This window comes from Neophocaena asiaeorientalis, unplaced genomic scaffold (assembly GCF_003031525.2).
Source record: "Neophocaena asiaeorientalis asiaeorientalis breed wild unplaced genomic scaffold, Neophocaena_asiaeorientalis_V1.1 scaffold29, whole genome shotgun sequence".
NCBI classification, from domain to species: Eukaryota; Metazoa; Chordata; class Mammalia; order Artiodactyla; family Phocoenidae; genus Neophocaena; species Neophocaena asiaeorientalis.
This window is the reverse complement of record NW_020174423.1, coordinates 3532043-3554199: the sequence shown is the minus strand read 5'-3', so window position 1 is coordinate 3554199 and position 22157 is coordinate 3532043. Positions and strand designations below refer to the sequence as shown.

The 22157-nt window shown below is 35.6% G+C and overlaps 1 protein-coding gene across 1 annotated transcript in view; it reads left to right on the top strand.

Annotated features, from left to right (window-relative positions):
* The window catches only part of VPS13B (vacuolar protein sorting 13 homolog B), an 816084-nt gene that overhangs the window by 234940 nt on the left and 558987 nt on the right, over positions 1–22157 (top strand). The window contains exons 18-19 of the mRNA XM_024756522.1: positions 16456–16590; positions 17386–17559. Of these exons, the coding sequence (XP_024612290.1) occupies positions 16456–16590; positions 17386–17559 (309 nt within the window). The remainder of the gene's footprint in view (positions 1–16455; positions 16591–17385; positions 17560–22157) is intronic.

Genomic DNA, 22157 nt, shown 5'->3' with positions numbered 1-22157 from the left:
TGCTTAATTTCCAAGTAATTGGAGATTTCTCTATTATTCTTTTCTTATTGATTTCTAATTTGAATCAGTTGTGGTCAGAGAAGAAACTGTTGACTTCAGTTATTTTAATTTGTTGAGATTCATTTATGGCTCAGAATATCATGGTCTATCTTACTTTAGGCACTTGGAAAGAATGTTTTTTCTTTTGTTCTGTCATATCATGAAGAACTTATTGATTGGTAGTGTTTTTGCCATCTTCTATATCTTTGTTGATATTCTTCTAGTTATTCTGCCAGTTGTTAAGAGAGGTGTTGAAGTCTCCAATTCGAATTGTGGATTAGTTTATTTCTCTTTTTATCAGCTATGTCCTACAGTTTTTGCAGCTATGTTAGTTTCATTTACACTTAGCATTGCTGTGTCTTTTTGGAGTATCTACTCTGGTAATTTTTTTTTTTTTCTGTCTTAAGTCTACTTTATCTGAGGTTAATGTAAGCATTCCTGCTTTTTTTAAAAACATTGAGATTAAATTCACACATTAATTCATACACAACATTTACCATTTAGCCATTTTAAAGTGTGCAACTCAGAAGTTTTTATTATATTCATAAAGTTGTGCAGCTATCACCACTGTCTAGTTTTAGAACATATTTTATCACCTAAAAAGAAACCCCATATCCTTTTAGCAGTAACTCCCCATTTCCACTTAACTCCAACCCCTGGCAACTACTGATTTTTGTATCCTTATGGATTTACCTATCCTCAGTATTTCCTATGAGTGGAATCATACAATACGTGACCTTTTCTATCTGACTTATTTCACTTAGTGTTATGTTTTCAAGGGTCATCCATATCGTGGCATGTATCAGTACTTCATTTCTTTTTATAGCTGAATAATACTCCGTAATGTACTGCATTTTGTTTGTCCATTCATCAGTTGGTGGACATTTGAGTTGTTTCCACTTTTTGACTATTAAGAACAATGCTGTTATGGGAACGTACTTGTGCAAGCTTTTGTGTGGACATATGTTTTCAGTTCTCTTTCAGTTCTCTTGTGTATTTACCTAGGAGTGGAATTGCTGGATCATGTTATCTCATTGTTTAACTTTTTGAGGAATTACCAAATTGTTTTCCATAGCAGCTGCACCACTTTACATTCCCACCATCAATGTATGAGTGTCAGTATTTCTCTACATCCTTGCCAATACTTGTTATTGTCTCTCTTTTTTAAATAGCCATCTGCTGTGTGAAGTGGTGTCTCACTGTGTTCTGCTTTCTTTTGAGTAATATTTGTATGATCCACCCTTTTCTGTTCTTTTACTTTCAACTTGCTTACCTCATCTGCAAAGTGAGTTTTTTGTAGATAGCATATGGTTGGATCATATTTAATCCAGTCTGCAATCTTGTCTTTTAATTGCTAGATTTAGATCATTTACCTTTAATGTACCTATTGGTTGGTTAGGCCTTAAGTCTGCCATTTTAGTTTTTAGGTTTTCCTTTCTGTTTGATCACTCTGTTTTTAGTGTCTTTATTTTTCTGCCTTTCGGTTACTTGAACATTATTTAGAATTCCATTTCGATTTACGTGTAGTTATTTTGAGTGTATCTTGTTGTGAAACTTTTTTAGTGGTTGTTTTGGGTTTACATTTTATATATCTAATTTATTATAGTCTACTGGTATCATCATTTTTCTAGTTCAACTGATGTGTAGAAAGCATACTTACCTTTGTTTCTTAACCCTCTCCTGTTTATAATATAGTTGTCTTAAATATTGAGAACCACATCAGGTGTGAATTTTGCTTCAACATGAAACATGCTTTAGAAAACTCAATAAAAGAATAAAAGTCTATTATGTGTATTCTCTTTTTGCTTATTCTTTCTTTTTTCCTAATATTCCACAGTTCCTTATCTTAATTCTTTTTGTTTGGAGAACTTACTTTATTCTTTTAGGGAAGGTCTACTAGTTACAAATTTTCTTAGTTTCCCTTCATTTCAGAATGTCTGGTTTTCCCCTTCAATCCTGAAGGATATTTTCAGCAGTTGAAAAATGTTGTTCCACTTCCTACTAGACTTTATGGTTTCAAATTTAAAAGATCTGCTGTCATTTGAATTGTTTTTCCTCGTTGAGTAAGGTGTCATTTCTCCTTTACTCCTTTAAGATATTTTCTCTGTCTCTAGTTTTTAGAAGTTTATCTATGATGTGTTTTGATTTCTTTGATTAATTTGGGGTTAGCTCAACTTCTGAATTTTCAGGTTTATATCTTTTGCCGAATTCAAGAAGTTTTTGCAGTTATTTCTTCATGTACTTTTTTCAGCCCCACCTTTCTCCTTTCCTTCTGGGACTCTGATGACTTGAATGTTAGATCTTTTGTTATGGTCCTACAGGTACTTGAGATTCTGTTCTTTTTTTTTTTCTTTCTTTCTATTTTCTGCGTAGTTCAGATTGGATAATTTCTATTGTGCTGTCTTCCAGTTTAGTGATTCTTTTTTTATCTTTGTTCAGATGTTGAACCCATTCATTGAGTTCTTATTTCTGTTATTGCATTTTCCCTATTCTAAAATTTCTATTTGAATACTTTTTTGTCATCATTCCTTCCTGCCTGCCTGCTCCCTTCCTTCCTTTGCTAAATTATTATTTTCATTTGTTTCAGGCATGCTTATAATTGCTCGTAGAAACACTTTTATGATTGTGTTTTTTTTTTTTTTTGCGGTACGGGGGCCTCTCACTGTTGTGGCCTCTCCCGTTGTGGAGTACAGGCTCTGGACGCGCAGGCTCAGCGGCCATGGCTCACAGGCCTAGCCGTTTCGCGGCACGTGGGATCTTCCCGGACTGGGGCATGAACCCGCATCCCCTGCATCGGCAGGTGGACTCTCAACCACTGTGCCACCAGGGAAGCCCTGTGATGGCGTTTTAAAAGTCTTTGTCAGGTAGTTCTAACATCTCTGTCATCTCAGTGGCATATATTTGTCTTTTACATTTACTTTGGGATCTTGGTTTTTGGTATGACAATTGATTTTCGACTGGAACCTGAAAATTTGGATATTGTTTTCTGAGACTCTAGGTCTTATTTAAACTGTCTATTTTGTATGGCTTCATCTGATAATGCTCCAACTGTGGAAGGGGACATGCTCCCTTGCTACTGCCCGGTGGAGGTAGAAGTCCAGGTTTTCCATTTGGCTTCCATTAGTATCTAAGGGTGTGTGTGTGGCCCTGTAACTTCTGCCAAGGTGGGAATTCTAACTCTCATTTAGACCTCCAGTGGTAACTCCCTGGCTTGGAGTGGTTGGATTACCAGGCCTCATTACTACTCACCATGAGGTCTCCACTGACACCATGGTGGTGGTGGTAGGGTGGCTCATTATTGCTGAAGGTTGGTGAAAATCCTGACTCTCTACTAGGCCTTTGACACCACTCTGGTTCTTTTTAGTTATTTCTTTGAGATAAATTCCCAGGACTGAATTACTTGGTTATGGATTATAAACTTAAAAAAAATAATGTGTAGATGTATTGTTCTCTCACATCATTCCATGAATATTTAATGCAACTAGTAGTGAAGGAGAATGGTTATTTTGGTAAAACCTCAACACCTTTAAATGTTGTTTGTTGCTTAAATTTCCAGTTTTCTTTTAACTCACTTTTGTTACAGCAAAATCGATCTTTTGTCATACATCTTTTTATTATTTGTATCTCCTCCTAGGTGAATTTTCTTTTGTGTTCTTTACCATTTACTGATTCATGGATTTATTTATTCATTCAACTAGATTGTGGATTTCATGAGAGAAGAGCTTGAATTGGTCTTGTTTACCTCTATAACCCTAGACTGTGCTTGGTATATAGTAGTGTATAGTAAAAACATAATGAATCAGTGAGTGAATGAATGAGACATGGGAGTCAAAAGTTAGTGTATGCATAAGGAACCATTAGTAGATGATCATCCTTAGGTGATGCAGACAAAAACTTGCATCCTCAAGTCAGGGTGATTGCCCTTCACAGTGAGAGACAGTCCAGAGTTATATGTGGTAGGCCTTTGATTTTGTCCTTGGAGTCAGTGATTGAAGTAGCAAGAATGAATCTTGGTTGCATGCAGTCACAGTTCTTATAGTAAAAGAATGCTTGTCAGGAGTCAGGGTTTCATAGTGGTTAGATTTTACTTTGCGGTAGAATTGAGAATGCCTTAGAGTGGAATTAAACTAAGGAAAGAAGAATGATCTTCTCCTATGCAGAGGGAGTGAATGTTATATTTATTTTTATTTTGGTGTGCCCTTTACCAACTCCCTCTACACACATACACACACACACACACACACACACACACACTTGAGTTTCCTTAATTTAAAAGATAGTTTTGCCCTTAACTGTGATGTCTTTTACTTTACTAGCTAATCATTTAGCATCCTTATTCACATTTAAATTTTTTATTAAAAAATCTTTGACACAGTTTCCCTCTTATGTTTACAATAAGCTTTTAAAAATAGTTTCTAGTCTTCCTGTGTGATATTTTTAAATGATCTCATTTCATTTTTGCCCTCATGCCTACATAGTTTGTTTTTTTCTTAATTTAATGCCCAAGAATGATGGCTTCCTCTCTCCTTTACTCACTTTGACTGTCAGAATATGGAGTTTAATATGACTTTTACATAGTAGCCCTTCTTTAGATATTTCCACCAGTGGTTATTAATGAGAATTTGAAAAAAAAATTTATTTATTTTTGGCTGTGTTGGGTCTTTGTTGCTGTGCACGAGCTTTCTCTAGTTGCGGTGAGAGGGGGCTACTCTTCATTCTGGTACACAGGCTTCTCATTGTGGCGGCTTCTCTTGTTGCGGAGCATGGGCTCTAGGTGTGTGGGCTTCAGTAGTTGTGGCTTGCAGGCTCTAGAGCGCAGGCTTAGTAGTTGTGGCGCACAGGCTTAGTTGCTTCGTGGCATGTGGGGTCTTCCTGGACCCAGGCTCGAACCAGTGTCCCCTGCATTGGCAGGCGGATTCTTAATATTAATGAGAATTTATTTTTATGTATTTCATTCTCATATGTGTTATGAGATACCTAATCCAAGAAGCAGGTATTTATTTATTTTTAAGCATTTTACTCTGTTATCCTAAGTGTTAGTTTCTTTTTAATTCATGTATGGGTACAATACTGAATGATCATAACTAGTAATTGGGTGTTATTTATTATTTCAACTAAGAACTTTTATGTATAGAAAAACCCGGTCTAATAATGCATGACTTTATTATTTGTATCATAAAGTAGTAATTAATTATTCTTTATCTGACATTATAGCTCTAGCGTCTAGGGGGAGATATAAAAGGTTTCAAAAGTTATTCTTGCGGTATCAATTTGTAAATGAAATTTAATTAAATAAATATAAATTAATTTTTCTCATCTTTCACTAAAGTCACTCACTGACTTTAGTCCATATTTTTTCTGTCATATGTACAGAAACATAATAACTGCTTCATATAATTACTGTAATTTTTCTTTGCCTTTAAAAATATACTGATGGTATATGACAATATTGCTCCCTTGAAAGGCCATTTTTCCTTTCCATATCCCATTATACAGTCTTTAATCTCCTACACTGCAGCTGATCATTGGTTTTTTTTGTGTTTTTTTTGCGGTACGCGGGCCTCTCACTGTTGTGGCCTCTCCCTTTGTGGGGCACAGGCTCCGGATGCGCGGGCTCAGCAGCCATGGCTCACAGGCCTAGCCGCACCGTGGCACGTGGGATCTTCCCGGACTGGGGCACGAATCCGTGTCCCCTGCATCGGCAGGCGGACTCTCAACCACTGCGCCACCAGAGAAGCCCTGATCATTGGTTTTTAAAGCTTAAAGAAATCTTAGTTGTAATCAAATACAACCACTCTCTTTTGTTTTCTTCAGATGAAGAAACTGAGCCACAGAGATTTTAAATCCAAGATTACACAGTTATTTGGTGGCAGAGTTTATACTAGAATAAAATGTAGTGATTAGTGTATCATTTAGTAAACTGCCTTATTACTCCTTAATGTATATAAACTGAACTTCCCTGATTAGCTTGTGTTGTTTGTAGTAATAGTAACAGTGAGAATATACTCGCTAACATTTATTGAATACTTACATGCCAGGTGCTCTGGTAACCACCGTCCACTTATCACTTCGGGGTTTAGGATTATTCTGTAAGGTAGCTGGTGAATTATACCCACTTTACAGTTATGGAAACAAAGTAGTTAAACTAGTACATTTTGGGATTTATAATGTGTTTAATGTCTCTGCATAAACTGCGGTGTTTAACCTCAAAAAATACTTGTTGCTTCCTCATCTATCATGGATGAAATCCTAGGGAGAAAAAATTCAATTATGAGGTATATTTACTTAAGAAACGTATAGCATAGCGTGATGTGACTTCTGTGCCTGGAAGCATGGTATGCTAATTAACCTGAAATCCTTTCCTTTACGAACACCCATGCTGGATAATGTATAACACATATAATTCTAAGTGAACTGCTGAACTTGCAAGAAAGAAAAAAAAAAAGTCCCCAAGCAAGGAGGAAACGAAAAACCAGAGTAGGAAGCAGGTATTCATGCTTTGACTGTCCTAATGGGCTGTGGCAACCTCAGTTACCAGTGGGCTTGGCTTTTAATCACCAGAACAGGGTGGGGACAAGAAAGGAAGAATTGGAACGTGATTTCCATTTCCCTAAGCTCATAACTTCTAAGGACTAGTGGAAAGATGGACTGTTTTAAAAATCTACCCCACTCTCGTTTTAACAAAGAAGCTTCTTTGTTTTGGCCTTGATGGGGAAGACGGAGGGTGCTTTCCCTGAGAATTTGTAACCACAGTCCTGTCAGCACTCAGATTTTAATTTTTTCATGGTCTAGGAACCATCAAACCAATAAGTTAACTTAAAATGTGATCCTGGGTGGACTGGTTACATCTCTGGGTATCTAATAGTAAACACAAATATTTGCTGTGGCAAATATCCTTAATTCTGGCAGTGTGTTTAAAAAAGAAAACCTTTTGAAATGTAAGCCCAGAATCGCAAGTTACCAACGACTTGAAAATAATCCCCCAAGAGCACAGACCTCCAATGAACAATATGGACTCCTAGAATTTCAGTAATATAATAACTGGAAAAAGAGTATAAAAGTACTAAGTTTAAAATTATTAAAGAAGTAAAAGATGGAGTTGAAAATAGGAGGGAGGCATAGATATTGTCAATAAGGACTAGAGAATTAAAAAAAAGGAAGGTCAGAAGTCACTGAATGAATGATATAGATTAGACATAGCTACAGACACTATTTGTGAACTTAAAGGTGGATATAAAGAAATAATCCAGAATGCAGCACTGAAAATAGAGATGAAAATGTGAAATACCAGTCAATGGATCTGGTCACTAGAATGAGAGGATTCTGTATAGGTCTAATAAGACTCTCAGAAAGAGAAACTAGGAGAGAGGCACTATTTAGAGACTTCTTTTTTTACCCCACAAAATTGATGCAAGATGTGAATCTTCAGATTTAAGAATCATAAATCTCAAACAGGAAAAATAAACCTAAATTTCTAAGTAGATACGTTGTGGTGAAACCCCAGTGTGCTAAGGACAAGCGTAAATCTTTAAAAGCAGCCTAAGGGAAAAGAAATTAATGATATGATCTGCCAACATTAATGTTAGTTTTTTAGTTTCCACACTTGGTAGTGAAGACGTCAAGGATAAAGAAAATGCTTTGTTCTTGAACATCTGTTATAATTGAGGTACTTTGGTAAGCTATCTGGAATTCTCTTCTTTTAAGCCTATGAAGTCTAAATGAGTTACTGAAGTCTTCTTGTTAGACTATGTCCAGAAGTTGTAAGTTCTTCAGTATTCTAACCAGGCTCTGCCCCCTTCCACATGAAAAGATTTATTTTTCTAGTTCCTTATAGCCAGAACTGTCTAAATTCCCTCACCTGTAATCGTAGCACAAAGTTAAGTAATCTTGAAGAAGAGCAGGTTAATTCTTATTGATACTGCAAATTAGTTCTCGAGGAATGTACATGGCTAGTATGACAACGACATGTAGGATCGAGATTCTGATTCATGGAATTTTAGAGTTAGAAGCAGACTTTTATTTTGTTAATATTTACATTAAGAGTTATGTCATAGACTAGGTGGCAGAATATATTGTTTTAAATTAGGGCACCTTTTTCATCATTCTGTCAGTATGAAGCAGAGTCTTGTCAAATGTTTATTTGCCATTGTTTATGTTAAAAAAAGACAGAGAACCAGATTTGTAGATACTTAGTAAATGCCTGTTGACTCTCTTTTTGCTGGAAACTACAGCAGAATGGATAGGGATTGCAGTGAGGGTGGGACAGTGAAAAGTAAGCTCTTGCTATAGAAGACTTTGTGTTTTGTTCCTTGTGAATATGTTCCTTGTGATAGTCCAATTCTATCACCTAATTATCACTGTGAGCTATACTTTTGAGATTACTTTTTGTTTTCTGTCATTTAATTGGTTATAGTTCAATGGTTATATTTTATATTCTGTTCAAAATATTAAGTGATTTTTACCCAAATATTTTGGTTTAGCCCTAGGCTGTCACTTCATCTGCTTTTCCATGTTAAAAACAATAAAATCATTATCATCAACAGCAATAAAAAAACAACCACTACCTTTTAAAGTTTGCTGTCTCCTGTTTGCATGTCTTATCGTAGGAGGTCATTTGCAGTCTTTGCCACCTATTGAGCCTCGGAACTAACCAGCTTTCTTGGTCCACCTATTTGTTCTTGCCTGCCCAGCCGCTCTTGTTAAGGCTTCCACCTTCTTCTCATGTGATAAATCTTCTTCTCCTTTTGCTTTCTCCTTTTATTCTTCCCCTGAAATGATAATGTTTCGTTTTTACTACAATATCAACCATTTAGAAGCTCTTTGCTATTGCTATTTTGTATAACGTTCCCTAATAACTCTACTCCTTCAATGCGTATTTTAAAAGAATTTACCTCTTCCCTCTACAGAAACCTTTACTATTGGTTCACTCTCCTATGATTTTATTATTTTTGTGTATCTAGAATGAGTCCTGGCTGCTTGAATGTCCTGAATGACCTTTTGTTTTATTTTATTAAATTATAGTTTTGTAAGGCTTGTAACAAAAAGGTCAGTTCTGTGGGCCCTTATAATCTTCACTGGTTTTTTAGGGGCAGTCATTTTCGGCTCATTCTTAGATATTTACCTCTAAATTTCTAAATAAAATGCTTATATTGAAATTTTCTTATCTTTCATGTTTAGATATTGTAAACATACTTTCTACTACAACAACCTTAATGCCTGAAAACAACATAAGTTCATTTTATTACAGTTCTGTAGTTTAAAGTCTAAAATGAGTCTCACTAAAATCAAGGTGTCAGCAGGACTTTGTTCCTCTTGAAGCCTCTAGGAGAGAATTTGTTTCCTTGCTTTTTCCACCTTCTATAGGCCACCAGCATTCCTTGGTCTGTGGCCCTCATCCCTCATCTTCAAAGCCAGAAGATTGCATTTCTCTGGTAGTGCTTCTGTCATGACATGTCTTTCTCTGACTCTCTTCTTCTGCCTTCCTCTTTCATTTTTAAGAACCCTGATGATTACATTGGTTCTACCTGGATAGTATGGGATAATCTTCGCATTTCAAATTAGCTTATTAGCAACATTAATTCTGTTTGTGCCTTAATATTCCTTTGCCATGTTAAGATAACATATTCCCAGGTCCTGGGATTAGGATATGGGCATCTTGAGTGACGGCGGGATGGCATTATTTCGTCTACCAAGAAGATTTAGCTTTTATGGCCAATACTCGCTGTCTGTATTTCTATTCTTCTTTTCTCCTAAGTTATCTAATTATATCACAGCTTTTGCTTAAATATATATTCAGTATTAATATATTATGACCGTGTATATATGAATTATAGTATACGACCTTTAAATGTTTTTTCTTATGCAACTTTTATCCTTGGAGTTAATAACTGCCTTTTTTTGTTTCATTAGTGTTCCATGTACTTAATATTAATTCCCGCAAATTCTTAGAGAAGCATGTCTTCTCTCAGTATGTTTAGATGCATTAGATAATTAGTTTTAATTTTTAAAGTATTTTATACCTTATTTATTTATTTAGGCAGTGCCAGGTCTTAGTTGCAGCATGCAGGATCTTTAGTTGCAGCATGTGGACTCTTAGTTGCGGCATGCATGTGGGATCTAGTTCCCTGACTAGGGATCGAATACAGGCCTCTGCCTTGGGAGTGTGGAGTCTTATCCACTGGACCACCAGGAAAGTCCCTAGTTTTAGTTTTTGTAGTCATTATTCTTTTAGTGTACTTTCCTCCTGTTTCAATCTCTATTTCCTTCTGAACCTGCTACAGATGTCTTGAAGTTTCCTTTTATCATTGTCCTGGGAATTCCCTTTCCTCTTATATTGGATCCCCTGTTTCTTGGATCACATGTATTATTCTTTCCTGATTTATTCCTCTTTTTGGTAGAGCACAGTTCTGTAGCTGTCTTTCTAGCAAAGGAAGTAAACTTCTTTCAGATATGGCATGTTTGAGTGAATCTTTATTCTGCCTTCATATGTGAAGGTAGTTTGGGTGTATATGTAGATTTGTAGGTTGGGATGATTTTTCTACAGACTTTAAAAAGCATTGCTTTGTTGTCTTCTTGTTTCCAGTGTTGCTGTTGAGAAGTTTGATGCCATTCTAATTGTTTGTTGTATGTTTATGTATTAACATTTTTCTGTTTTTATGCATCTGTTTGTTTTCTATCTCAGAAACTTTTAGGAGCTTCTCTCTTTACCCCTGATATTTGTTTCTTCATTTGTTGCACTGGATATGTGGTGCACCCTGTTAATTTGAAACTCATGTACTTCATTTGGGGAAACTTGTTGAATTATTTCTTTGATTATTTTCTCCATTTTGTTTTAATAGTTCTTCCTAGAACTTTTGTTTTTCAGATATTTGATTGTTAATGCTGATCCTTTCATTTTTTGGTCATTTGGCCCATTTTCAGTCTCTTTGGATTTTTTGTTTTAATTTATGTGGTAGATTTCCTCACCTTTATTTTCTTATTTTTATATTAATTTAAGGAGAATTAACATGTTTTTAATTTCTAATGGCTCTTTTCTGTTCTTTGAAAAGTTCAGCTAAACATGCTGTTCTTGTTCTAGTGTCTTCTGTAGTCCCTCCAAGGATAGCAGCAGCAGCAGCAGCAGCAGCGGCAGCAGCAGTAGTAGTAGTAGTAGTAAGTATAATACAATAATATAATTATTATTACCTAAGTTTTCTGTTCCCAGCATTGTCTTTTTTTTTTTTTTTTTTTTTTTTTTTTTTTGCAGTACGCGGGCCTCTCTCTGTTGTGGTCTGTCCCTCTGCGGAGCACAGGCTCCGGACGCGTAGGCTCAGCGGTCATGGCTCACAGGCCCAGCCACTCCGCGGCATGTGGGATCTTCCCGGACCGGGGCACGAACCCGCGTCCCCTGCATCGGCAGGCAGACTCTCAACCACTGTGCCACCAGGGAAGCCCCCAGCATTGTCTTTTTACCCCAAGTTCCTTTTCTGTGTTTGTTGTTTATCTCTACTTTTCATGTTAGTGATTTATACCTAGTTTCTGATGAGCCCTCATATTATAGAATAAAATACTAAATAACTAATTGGGAACCTATGTGTGAGGTTGGAGCTTATTGAATGGCTGGTGTTATTGTAGGGGAATTGGACACTTACTCATTTTTGTTGTTGTTGTTTGGGGATAATCAGTTATCAGTATCTCTGGTTCCTTTTTCTTGGACTGGCCAGTTTTCACAGATAGAAAACCTTCCATTTCTTTCCTGCAGGTTGTAACTCTGGCATTCAGTGTCCCTAGAGAGTAAAAGAAAAGGAGATTTCATTATTCAGTACATCTATTTTATGTAGATTTTTAAACAGTCTCCCATTTTTCGCATGCAGCCTTTTCCTTGGTATTATCCCTTAGTTCAAAGTCCTTCTGGTTCAGCCTCTCCTGCGTGAACCCTTCAGTCTTTTGCCAGGATGAGTGTGGGGTAGTTGCATGGCTTCACGAATTAAAACAAAGGATGTGTGGTTATTAGATAGACTTTCAGTCACTGCTCATCTTTTTAGCCTTATCTGCATTCCTGCCCTCTGAACTGCCTGGCTTCTTTAATTCTTATCTTTCCAGGGCTTATTGCAGAACAACTTGCTTTTTAGTTTAATAACCCACGGGCACTTTTCTCTAAGTCATCTTGTTGTTACTTGTTCATCAGCATCCATCTTCTGAAATTTTGATGACTGTTCTTGCCTCTTTGAGAGTTGCACATCTAGTGCTTATCTTTTCATTTTCATTTCTTTGTTGGTTTAGGCCCGTAAAAATTAAGGAGGAAACAGAGCTAAACTTACATATGGCTTGACTCCTTAATCTTTTACTTCCACACAGATATACAGGTCATTCTCATTATTTCATCTTCTGATTTATGGATGATAATTATAAGAGTGATCATAAGTTGATTACTGAACACAGGGGGGGTTAACATGTCTGTGAGGCCAGGAGAATTATGTCGGGCAAGAAAGGCAGTGTAAAAAGAATCTGAGCTAAGGGTTCACCACAGGACTAAGAATGTGTGTTCAGAGTTAATATTTTACAGAAAAATACTCTGAGGAGAAAAAGTAACAGTGCATTTTTTTATATTAAATTGTATTACAAAAATTCACTATTATTTTTAGATTATTCCATTGAAAGTTTATACCATGTAAAGTTGTATTTCAATTGCAGTGCCTTAGGGAGTCCCTCTTTCCTTCCTCTAGTAGAATATGACAGCAATATTTGAGTAAATCCACATGAGAGTGCTTTGTAATGCTTTGTAAAGTCATTATTTCAAATGTAAGATATTGTCACTGTCTTTGTGATTGTCCTATTGACTCATGTCAGCTGACTATACATCTTATCAACATTTTGTACCTCTTCCCTAAATTAAGTTCTGTATAAAGTTCAGCAGATTTCTCAGAGTTAAATACCTTGAACAATAACTGTAGTATTTTGGCCTCCACATGGAACAATAATAGTGGCTTGCCTTAAGGCACATAACTACTAGATATGTAATGCTACCTGTATCTGAAGCCTTGCTTTTTCAGTTTTAGAGCTTTTGGTCTTTTTGTTTCACCATATTGCATTCCCAACAGGAGATTTCCTTTCACAGTTTCAGGAAGTTGCATTCATGTAGACAGAAAAAAATGTGAATGGTACCCTGAGTTGTGCAATGCCAAGACTCTGCTCCTTTCTACCTCCATAGTGCTTATGTTTGGGGTATTTTACAAATTTTGGTTTGATGGTAGAGTGGAAAGAAACCAAGTTTATTTTTAAATTATTTTTTATTAATACCTTTTCTTCTTTAGAGTAATTTTAGGTTCACAGCAAAACTGAGAGGAAGGTATGAGGTTTTCCATATACTTTCTGCCTCCTTCTTGGTCTGCACAGCCTTTCCCAGTATTGACATCCCCTACCAGAGGGGCACATTTGTTACGATTGATGGACCTACATTGACACATCATAATCACCCAAAGTCCATAATTTACATTACTGAGGTTATTTTTTACTAGCAGCTTTCCTCCATTGTTGAAGTCTATCAAAAGATGATTATAATTATCTTTTAAAAAATCTGAGCTTGAGCCATTAAAAACAAATTACTTTTTGAAAAAGTTTTCTTAAGGAGAAAGTATGCAGGATGTTTTAGTTACTAAAACAAGTTTAAAAATATCTGAGAGGGACTTCCCTGGCAGTCTAGTGGCTATGACTCCTCACTCCCAATGCAGGGGGCCCCAGTTTGATACCTAGTCAGGGAACTAGATCCTGCGTGCCACAACTAAGACCCGATGCAGCCAAATAAACAAATATTTTTTTTAGAATCTGAGAAATGTAATGATCATAAAAAGTGAAATAATTTCTTGATAGTATTAGTCTAAACTAAGATGCTTTATATATATATAAGTGATTCTGATCAGAAGAGGTTTCCGGCAACTTCTTCTGATAAGAGTCTTATGTATGGCATGCATTAGATATTAACAAAGACGTATCATTTCAGATTCAAGGTAGAGTCCTAAACTTGGTGTAAACTGTAAAAGAAGCAGCTTATAAAATAATTTTTTAAAAAGCCATTTTTGTCTATTCATATTTGTTTATTTTTGCATCTACCAGAACTAATTCAATTCTTTTGGTTCTTAACACCATCAGTAACCCTTGAGAGAATCTTTTTCTTTTCTTTTCTTTTTTTTTTTTTTTTTGCGCTACGCGGGCCTCTCACTGTTGTGGCCTCTTCCGTTGCGGAGCACAGGCTCCAGACGTGCAGGCCCAGCTGCCATGGCTTACGGGCCTAGCCGCTCCGCGGCATGTGGGATCCTTCTGGACCGGGGCACGAACCCGCGTCCCCTGCATTGGCAGGCGGACTCCCAACCACTGTGCCACCAGGGAAACCCCCTTGAGAGAATCTTTGATTAGCTCTTGTCTGCTCATCACTATCTAGATTCTTTAAGTTTTTTCAAAAAATTGGCATAGAATGAGAGTCTGACTCCGGGGGCTTGAGAGTTAGAGGAGGGTATTATTCCATTTTGTATCCCTCTCATCACTTAACATAATGATTGGAGCAGCGTAAATTATCCACTGATTATAACTTCTGTATCCACAGTAGATGTTAAATATGCAGGGTAATTCAGTTTCTTTTCTTATGAAGAGAAAAGTGAACCACACCTGCCCACTTTCTGACTTGAGCCTGGGCAAAATCCTTATTTCTCTAAACCTTGGTTTTCCTGAATGTAAAGTGGAATAGTAATAGCTACCTTTTTTTTTTTTTTCTTTTGAGATGAATAAAAAAAACTGGGCATAGTGCATGGCACTTAGTCATTGAGTGTTAGATGCTATAACTAGTAGTACTGCTACAACTGTTATTACTACTACTGCTATGTTTATTTCATATTGTTGGCATCATTTAACTTTCTGAAATACTGCTTAAGTTTTTTGAGTCATAGATTTTGAGAATTTGATAAAAACTGATAAAATCATAGAAAAATGTATAAATACACAGCATTTAGACTCCTGCTTTGAGGATAATAGGTACCACTGCAAATGGAAATAACACAGGTGGTGAATATTGGGGAATAGCAACCAATTGATACATGTTTATATAATAGTCAAATAGGAATCAGTAAATTTATAGGTCCTTCTGAAGTAAAGATTACTATGTGAGAAGGTATTTCTCAAGATGATGTCCTTTAACTACTGGCAAACCATGTAGTGTGTTAGTTAAACTGCAGGTTCCTGGGCCATATCTCAGGAAGACTCTTGGAGGACTATGGGGCTTCTTGAATGCACCAGAGTTTGAGATCAAAGATTTTAGAGTAATGTTTAATATGTCTGTCATAAAAAGTTCATGATTTTCTTAATTATTCATACTTAGTTCTCATTAAAGGAGTTTCAAATATGAAGGATAATACATATTTGATTGGAATGTGGAATGGGGAAAAGAAGGCCATTCTTCATGAATACAGTTGAAATGAGTGGTGAAGTTTTCTGTGATAGGATCAAATTGTGTTAAACACCTCAGCTCTTTCTCTCTGCTGTAGGACTGAGCGAATATTACTTAACTCGTCTAATCCGTTATATCCCAGTTTGTAAAAATGAGGATAACAATAACATCTTTATCACAGCCCTGTTGTGAGGATTGAATGAGATGTGTGTATCACACATAGTAAGTCCTCCAGTAAATGTTAGTTGATTAGAGTTCATCATCATTATCATTATTTTAGTGGTTTGCAATAATGTTAATGTAATGTTTTAAGGTTTCTCTGCCTTTTTAATTCTCACCTACCCTACAGGGCCAAAATGAATCTCTCCTTTTTGAATTAAGTTTTCCCTACCATTTATGTCATGGTAATTGTTCCCTTCTGTGCTTTTATGGTCTTCAGCAAGTAGCATATAGTAGAGATGTTAATATTCACTTTTTTTGTTAATTGATATAGAATCCCTTTAGTTTCTTTTAGCTACACATGGGATGTCAGTTTTGCTTATAAGCTATTGTATTTTAACTTAGGAGCTGTTTTGAGCTATTTTGTTTCTCTCTCTTCACCCCACCTGGCCAAGATATTTTGAGGAGGCTGTTTACGTAGGAAGTTTCATGCTTAAATTAAATGTCTCTGCCTAAATGAAACTCAATTTATAAGTTAAATTTGTATCAAATTGAAAATCTTACTCTATGTTCTAAAACCAAATATGATTTTTTAGTCTCCTGATTTTTAAACAAATATTTATTTCAAATTTGCATAAGTATAGTTATGCAGGTTCAGCCCATTTATTTTAAAATTGCATCTTTTTAACTCCTAAACACTAAACTGTGAAGCCTAACACAAATACTGTAAGAACATCTGAGGTAGATAATTAAAATATAATTAAGTCTAAATGCCTTGGTGAAGGAGTATAAAAATTATTTAAATTCAATCGGCTAGTACATTTGCAGTTTTCTTTTATTAGGTGTGAAATCTAAGAATCCCCTGCCAACTCTTGAGGGCTCAATCCAGAATGTTGAATTGAAGTACTGCAGCACATCATTGGTCAAATGTGCCTCTGGGACCATGGGATCAATAAAAATTTGTGCCAAAGCCCCAGGTATGTGCAGCTGGACTGTGTAAAACTTTATTGCCTGTGTAGGAGAATTGGCCGTGCGTTTTACAAGGAGCGTTACTGAAACAAGAATTTACTCATTGTTCCTATGAATCAGAGGTTTTACATTTTTTTATTTTTACTTGAAAAAAATTGTTAATTATGCCAGGATGATACTTCTTGACATTAATAGGTTAATTTTTATTTAAGGAAAAAAACTTTGCATAGTTTTAATAATGGTTATGAGGGAGGAAATATTAAAGGAAGGTTTATTCATACACTTTTGGGGGGGGATAGGAGGTATAGATGTATATGACACTTAAAAATTAAATTAAAATGTTGTTAGTATAATGAAATTAAACAGAAAACCCAGCTGTTTTTCAACTGAATGTTGTAATTGATTTTGCCTTCCTTCCAATATTTTATTTCATAATATTTTCCTTAAACTGTTTGTTATTTAATTTTTTCCAGTGTGAATTCAATGTCTAAATAAGGTTAAATAGGTACAGATTCCATTGAATATTTAGAATGCAGTGTGTTCATGTTGTTTTATTTTATAAGCTTTTCTGAACATGTTCTACATTCATCAGCTAAATATTAAAACAACCTTTTAAGAGTTAAAAGTGCTTTTAATTTTATCAGTCATACTTTTTAGAGTATAACTAAATGTTCTGCTAGAATTACCAAGTATAAACTGAAATTTTATATTATGATGTTAGTATACTTTAAGATCAAACATCTTCGGGGTACTCCTATGTTTTATTTGATGAGAGTTTCTTTTTCATAAATATTTCTGTTCAGGTGAGAGTGGAAAAGAGAAGTTAATTCCATTGCTTCAGGGTCCTTCTGACACTAAAGACCTTCATAGCAGCAAGTGGCTCAATGAGAGTAGAAAGCCAGAATCTCTCTTAGCTCCAGATTTAATAGCCTTCACAGCCCTAGTTCCACAGTATATGGACTACTGCCACAGTTCCGGTAAGTACATCATTATTCACTTATTTGCATTTTCTTTTCCAGCAAGACTTTTAAAATTGGACTTTTTTCTTTCCTTCTCTCCTTTCCTTAACTTCGTCCCTCCCTCCTTCCCTCCCTCCTTCCCTCCCTCCCTCCATTTCTTTCTTCCTCTCTTTTTCATTTGTGTCCATTGGGATACACTCTGCAGTTACGCTCTTTGAAAATTCAAATGAAGTATTTTATATCATTTTTGATAAATGATGTGTTTACAAACAATAATGATTTTACTCTATTTTATTGAGATAATTCAGTTGTATGTATAAGAGTTAATCTCAGATTCAACTACTACTACTACTAAACCCAACTGAGTTTTTAAATATATCATGTAATACATAGGAAGGAGTAAAAGAAATTTAAAACATTGCAAAGAGAAAATATTTTTCTTGGGATAGTAGCACTTTGTGACCCATAGTTTGCCATGGTAAAGTTAGGTGTTTGGGCCTTCTGTGCTTTTACAAAAAGGAAAAGATATTGATGTTGTAATAAAGGAAAAAACTCAGAAGTCAAGCTGTTATTTCTTAGTGTTAAATTTTTTTCTAGAAGCACTTTGCCTAGAATCTATTCCATTTTATTCACACCATAGTAGCAGATCCACACCTCTCATGTTGAGAGGAGATACTGGAACTATCAATGAAGACTGGGGATAAAAAGGTATAGTAAGTAGAGCCTGATGTCAGCCATGAGTTCAGTTAGTATGTAGTTGGTAAAGCCAAGACCATGATGCTAGAAATAAGTTAGCTATATACAGATTTCTTAAAAGGGTCAGGAGTCTGAATTTTTTCTTTAGAATTAATTGGCCAGTGAGGTGCTTTCAAATAGCTGCCTACGAGTAGAGCTCAGTTAACATTATATGACTAGAACTGTAGCTTATAGAAAATATGTTAAGCATGACTGCACTAAGTTCAAAGTAGAAACCATGAGAAGATTCATAATTAACTACACAGAGACTATATGGAGGTGAATATTCGAAGCAGTGTACATATGCATGGATGCAAAACCATTTGAAAGCAGAATTTGTTATAGTAGCATTTGCAGCTGAATGGCATCCACACTAGAAACTAGAAATTAGTATTTGAAAGGTGAGTCTGAGAACCCCTGAGTCAGCTTGCCTTTAAAGACAATACTCCTCAAAAAGACATTTTCAACTTGATGAGGATAGGTGTGGTTTCCTAAGGAAAAAATTGTGAGGATGAGGCCAGTACCCAAGTAAGACTGTGCCTATGGGTAGAAGATTTTACCAGTCCTTTAAAGTAGGGGCTGGTAAACATTTTACTAAAGGCAAGATAACTAACCTTTTAGGCTTTGTGGGCCATATGGGCTCTGTCTCAGCTGTTCAGTTCTGCTATTAGAGCACACAAAAATAGTCATACCCAATATGTAAATGAATGGGTGTGACTGTGTTCCAGTAAAACTCTATTCACGAAGCAGGAGATGGGCAAGATTTAGCCTATGTGGTTTGCCTACCCCGGATTTTGGGAGAAGGGATTGGTGGTTAAATAAACATCATGCTTCCCCCCCACCTATTTATTTATTTATTTGACTGAGTTAGGTCATAGTTGTGGCACGTGGGCTTCTCTCTAGCTGGCGGCGCAGGGGGCTTCTTCTAGTTGTGGTGTGCTGGCTCCAGGGCGCGTGGGCTCTCTCACTCGTTGAGGCGCGTGAGCTCAGCTGTTGTGGTGTGTGGACTTTCCCCGTAGCATGTGGGATCTTAGTTCCCTGACCAGTTATCGAACCTGCCTCACCTGCATTGGAAGGCGGATTCTTTACCACTGGACCACCAGGGAAGTCCCAACATCATGCTTTTTTTAATGCCTATTTAATTATATTCTTTAAATATGCCGTTTGAGAAACTCTGTTATGTAATTATCCAAATAGTAGTTTTCAGTAGGTTTTGTTTTCAAATCATAAGATCATTAAAATGTTATTAGAATGACCAGACCATCTGGTTAGAATTTTGATACCTAAGAAGGGACTAAGCTTATTAGAATCTACTGCATATTCTTAAATTGGACAGGGATTCTTCATTTTTTGTCTTGTCATATACAAAATTAGAATGAACTGAGTCAAGCATGTTTAAATAATCTGATCTTTCTAATAACAATATTCGTATTATTCTTTGTAATTTAAATGTATATCTAGGGTCTCAAATATATATTTGCATTTTTAACCTTTATAGCATGGGTCTAAAAGTAAACTACTATAAAAAAATTATACCTACGATATTTCTAGGAAAAAGTTTTTTTCTTACTGTTAAGGAAATTCACCTAATCTTCAACTTTAGTGTTATGTTTAGTGATATGCTTATGGATTTGCATGTAAAATTTTAATGTGATCATGCATTTGGTGCTTTGGAAATATTCCTTTGGGTGTGTTTTAATCCTAAAATGTGTTTTTACTTAAACTACATTCACATGCTTTATTTAGGGTATTTTTAAATTTAAATTTTCCATCCATCTTGGGAACTGCCACCCACATTCATGTCTTAGGTGTTTATGATATGGTTATGAGAGAGCGCATAAGTATTATTTTTCAAAGCCAGTTTTAAAGTAATATTGACTAATTTCATGTTCCTGTAATAAGATTTAAAATTGGAGGTGTGTGTGTGTGTCTGTGTGTGTATATATGACTGATGGTATGAATAAATTATAAATAAATTTTAAATGAAGAAATAATTTATTAACAATCCTTTAAGATTTTACTGAAATATCATGCTTTCAGCAAGTTGTTTCCTGATCACTGTATATAAAAGATTTTTTCTCTCTTGTTTGCATATATGTGCATACACACACATACACACACACACACACACATTTACCCACTATTCTAAAGTTTTTCTTAGTACTTATCACACTCTGCCATACTATACATGTTACTGATTTGTTGGGTTTTATTTTTCCCTGCTATTAGAATTTAATGCTTCATTATGGCTGGAATTTTTGTCTTTTTTGGTCACTGCTGTGTTCCTAGTGTCTAGAACAATATCCCACATATAGTAGGATATCAACAAATATTTAGTGAATGTATGAGCAAGTAAGTGATGATTGCATTTGCTTTTGTTTGTTTTTTGAGGCTGGAGCACCTAAGGGAAATGGCATAGAACACAAGTCTTTATTGATGTTTGCTTTAAAAAAAAAAAAAAAAGATGCTGGGTAGTTGAACTCTTCTAGATGAACAATGAAAGGAAAGCACAATTAATCCCTGCTGTCTTTTTTAGAGACAGACCATCCAGATGAGGTTGTTAATGAGCTTTTCCCATTTGTTTATAGAATTTGAATGAGAGGTTTTGGAATGTGGAGTAGTAAGTGATTGGCTAACTGATTTGAGGCAAATTGTGTATTTTAGAGGAGTTTGGTGATCATTCTAATTGGCTTCTGATTATCATGGCATGATGTGTGGAAGACAACTGCCTTCGTGCATATGCTCCCAAATTGAAGGGGGTTATTAAAAATGGGGACCAGAAAATGTTGCAGATATTATATTAGGAAGTGAGTTTTGAGAGAAGCTCAATTAGGATAAAGAGGCAGAGTTTTCTGACTCTGACTTCAGAATGTGAGGGAATGGACAGCTTTATTAATGGGAATTAAGTATTAATTGACTGAAAGAAATAGTAGTATTAGTAAAACTTGTTATAAAAACAGTATTTTACAATTTAAAAATCACTTTCATATAAATTGTTTTATTTGTTATAAAACAAGACTGTTCAGCACAGCAAATGTTATTTTGTCTTACAGAGGAGGAAATAGAGGCTCAGAACAAGTCAGACTTTGAACTTGAATCTGGGGCTTCTAACTATATAACATTTCCCCATTGTCTTAGGCTGTTTATCATTTTGTCTTTTATTTTTAGGATCCATATTGCTAAACATTGTACCACCCAGCCTTGCACGTTCTTAACTTTGAGGATCTCTTTCTTTACTTCATATTAAGCACTATCAAAAGAGCCACACTTCCATGATGTCACAGCATTGTTTTGTCTTTGAAGTCTTAGCAGCTCCCTTTGCACATTTCCCTCCTCCCCCTTGATCACTTTCTCTGCTTGACTGGCTCTGATTACAGTGAAGGAGCTGAAGGCTCCTATGGGAGTCCAGTGTGCCAGCCCACATTCTTCATTCATGGTTACTATTCACAGGAACCGTTTAGTGACACTTCTGTTTCTTATGTTTGTATAGATAAATAGAGAAAATAGATTCTTCTTTGGCTCCTTCAGAGGTAGAAGCACTTGGTGACTATAATTGATGTATGTAAAATATTTTAAAATAGGTTCTAAACATTTTTCTTCCCTTCTCTTTTAAATATAAACTTAAGCTCTTTTTCATATGCTATATTTTGCCTATGATTTATAGCAGGTTCTGCTTGTTAAAAAGTTCTTAGTATTTGTTAATCCTGTTATTAATGTATAAACAAATTTTAGGGTGTCTGCTATTTATGAATATAAAATGATCACAAAATACTATCAACTTAGAACCAAGGAACTTATAGGCCATCCATTTCAATTTCTAAGTCAGTGTTAGGAGTCCTTTTGATATTCCCCCCTTTCTATGTGCTTCAGATCTCTTGGCC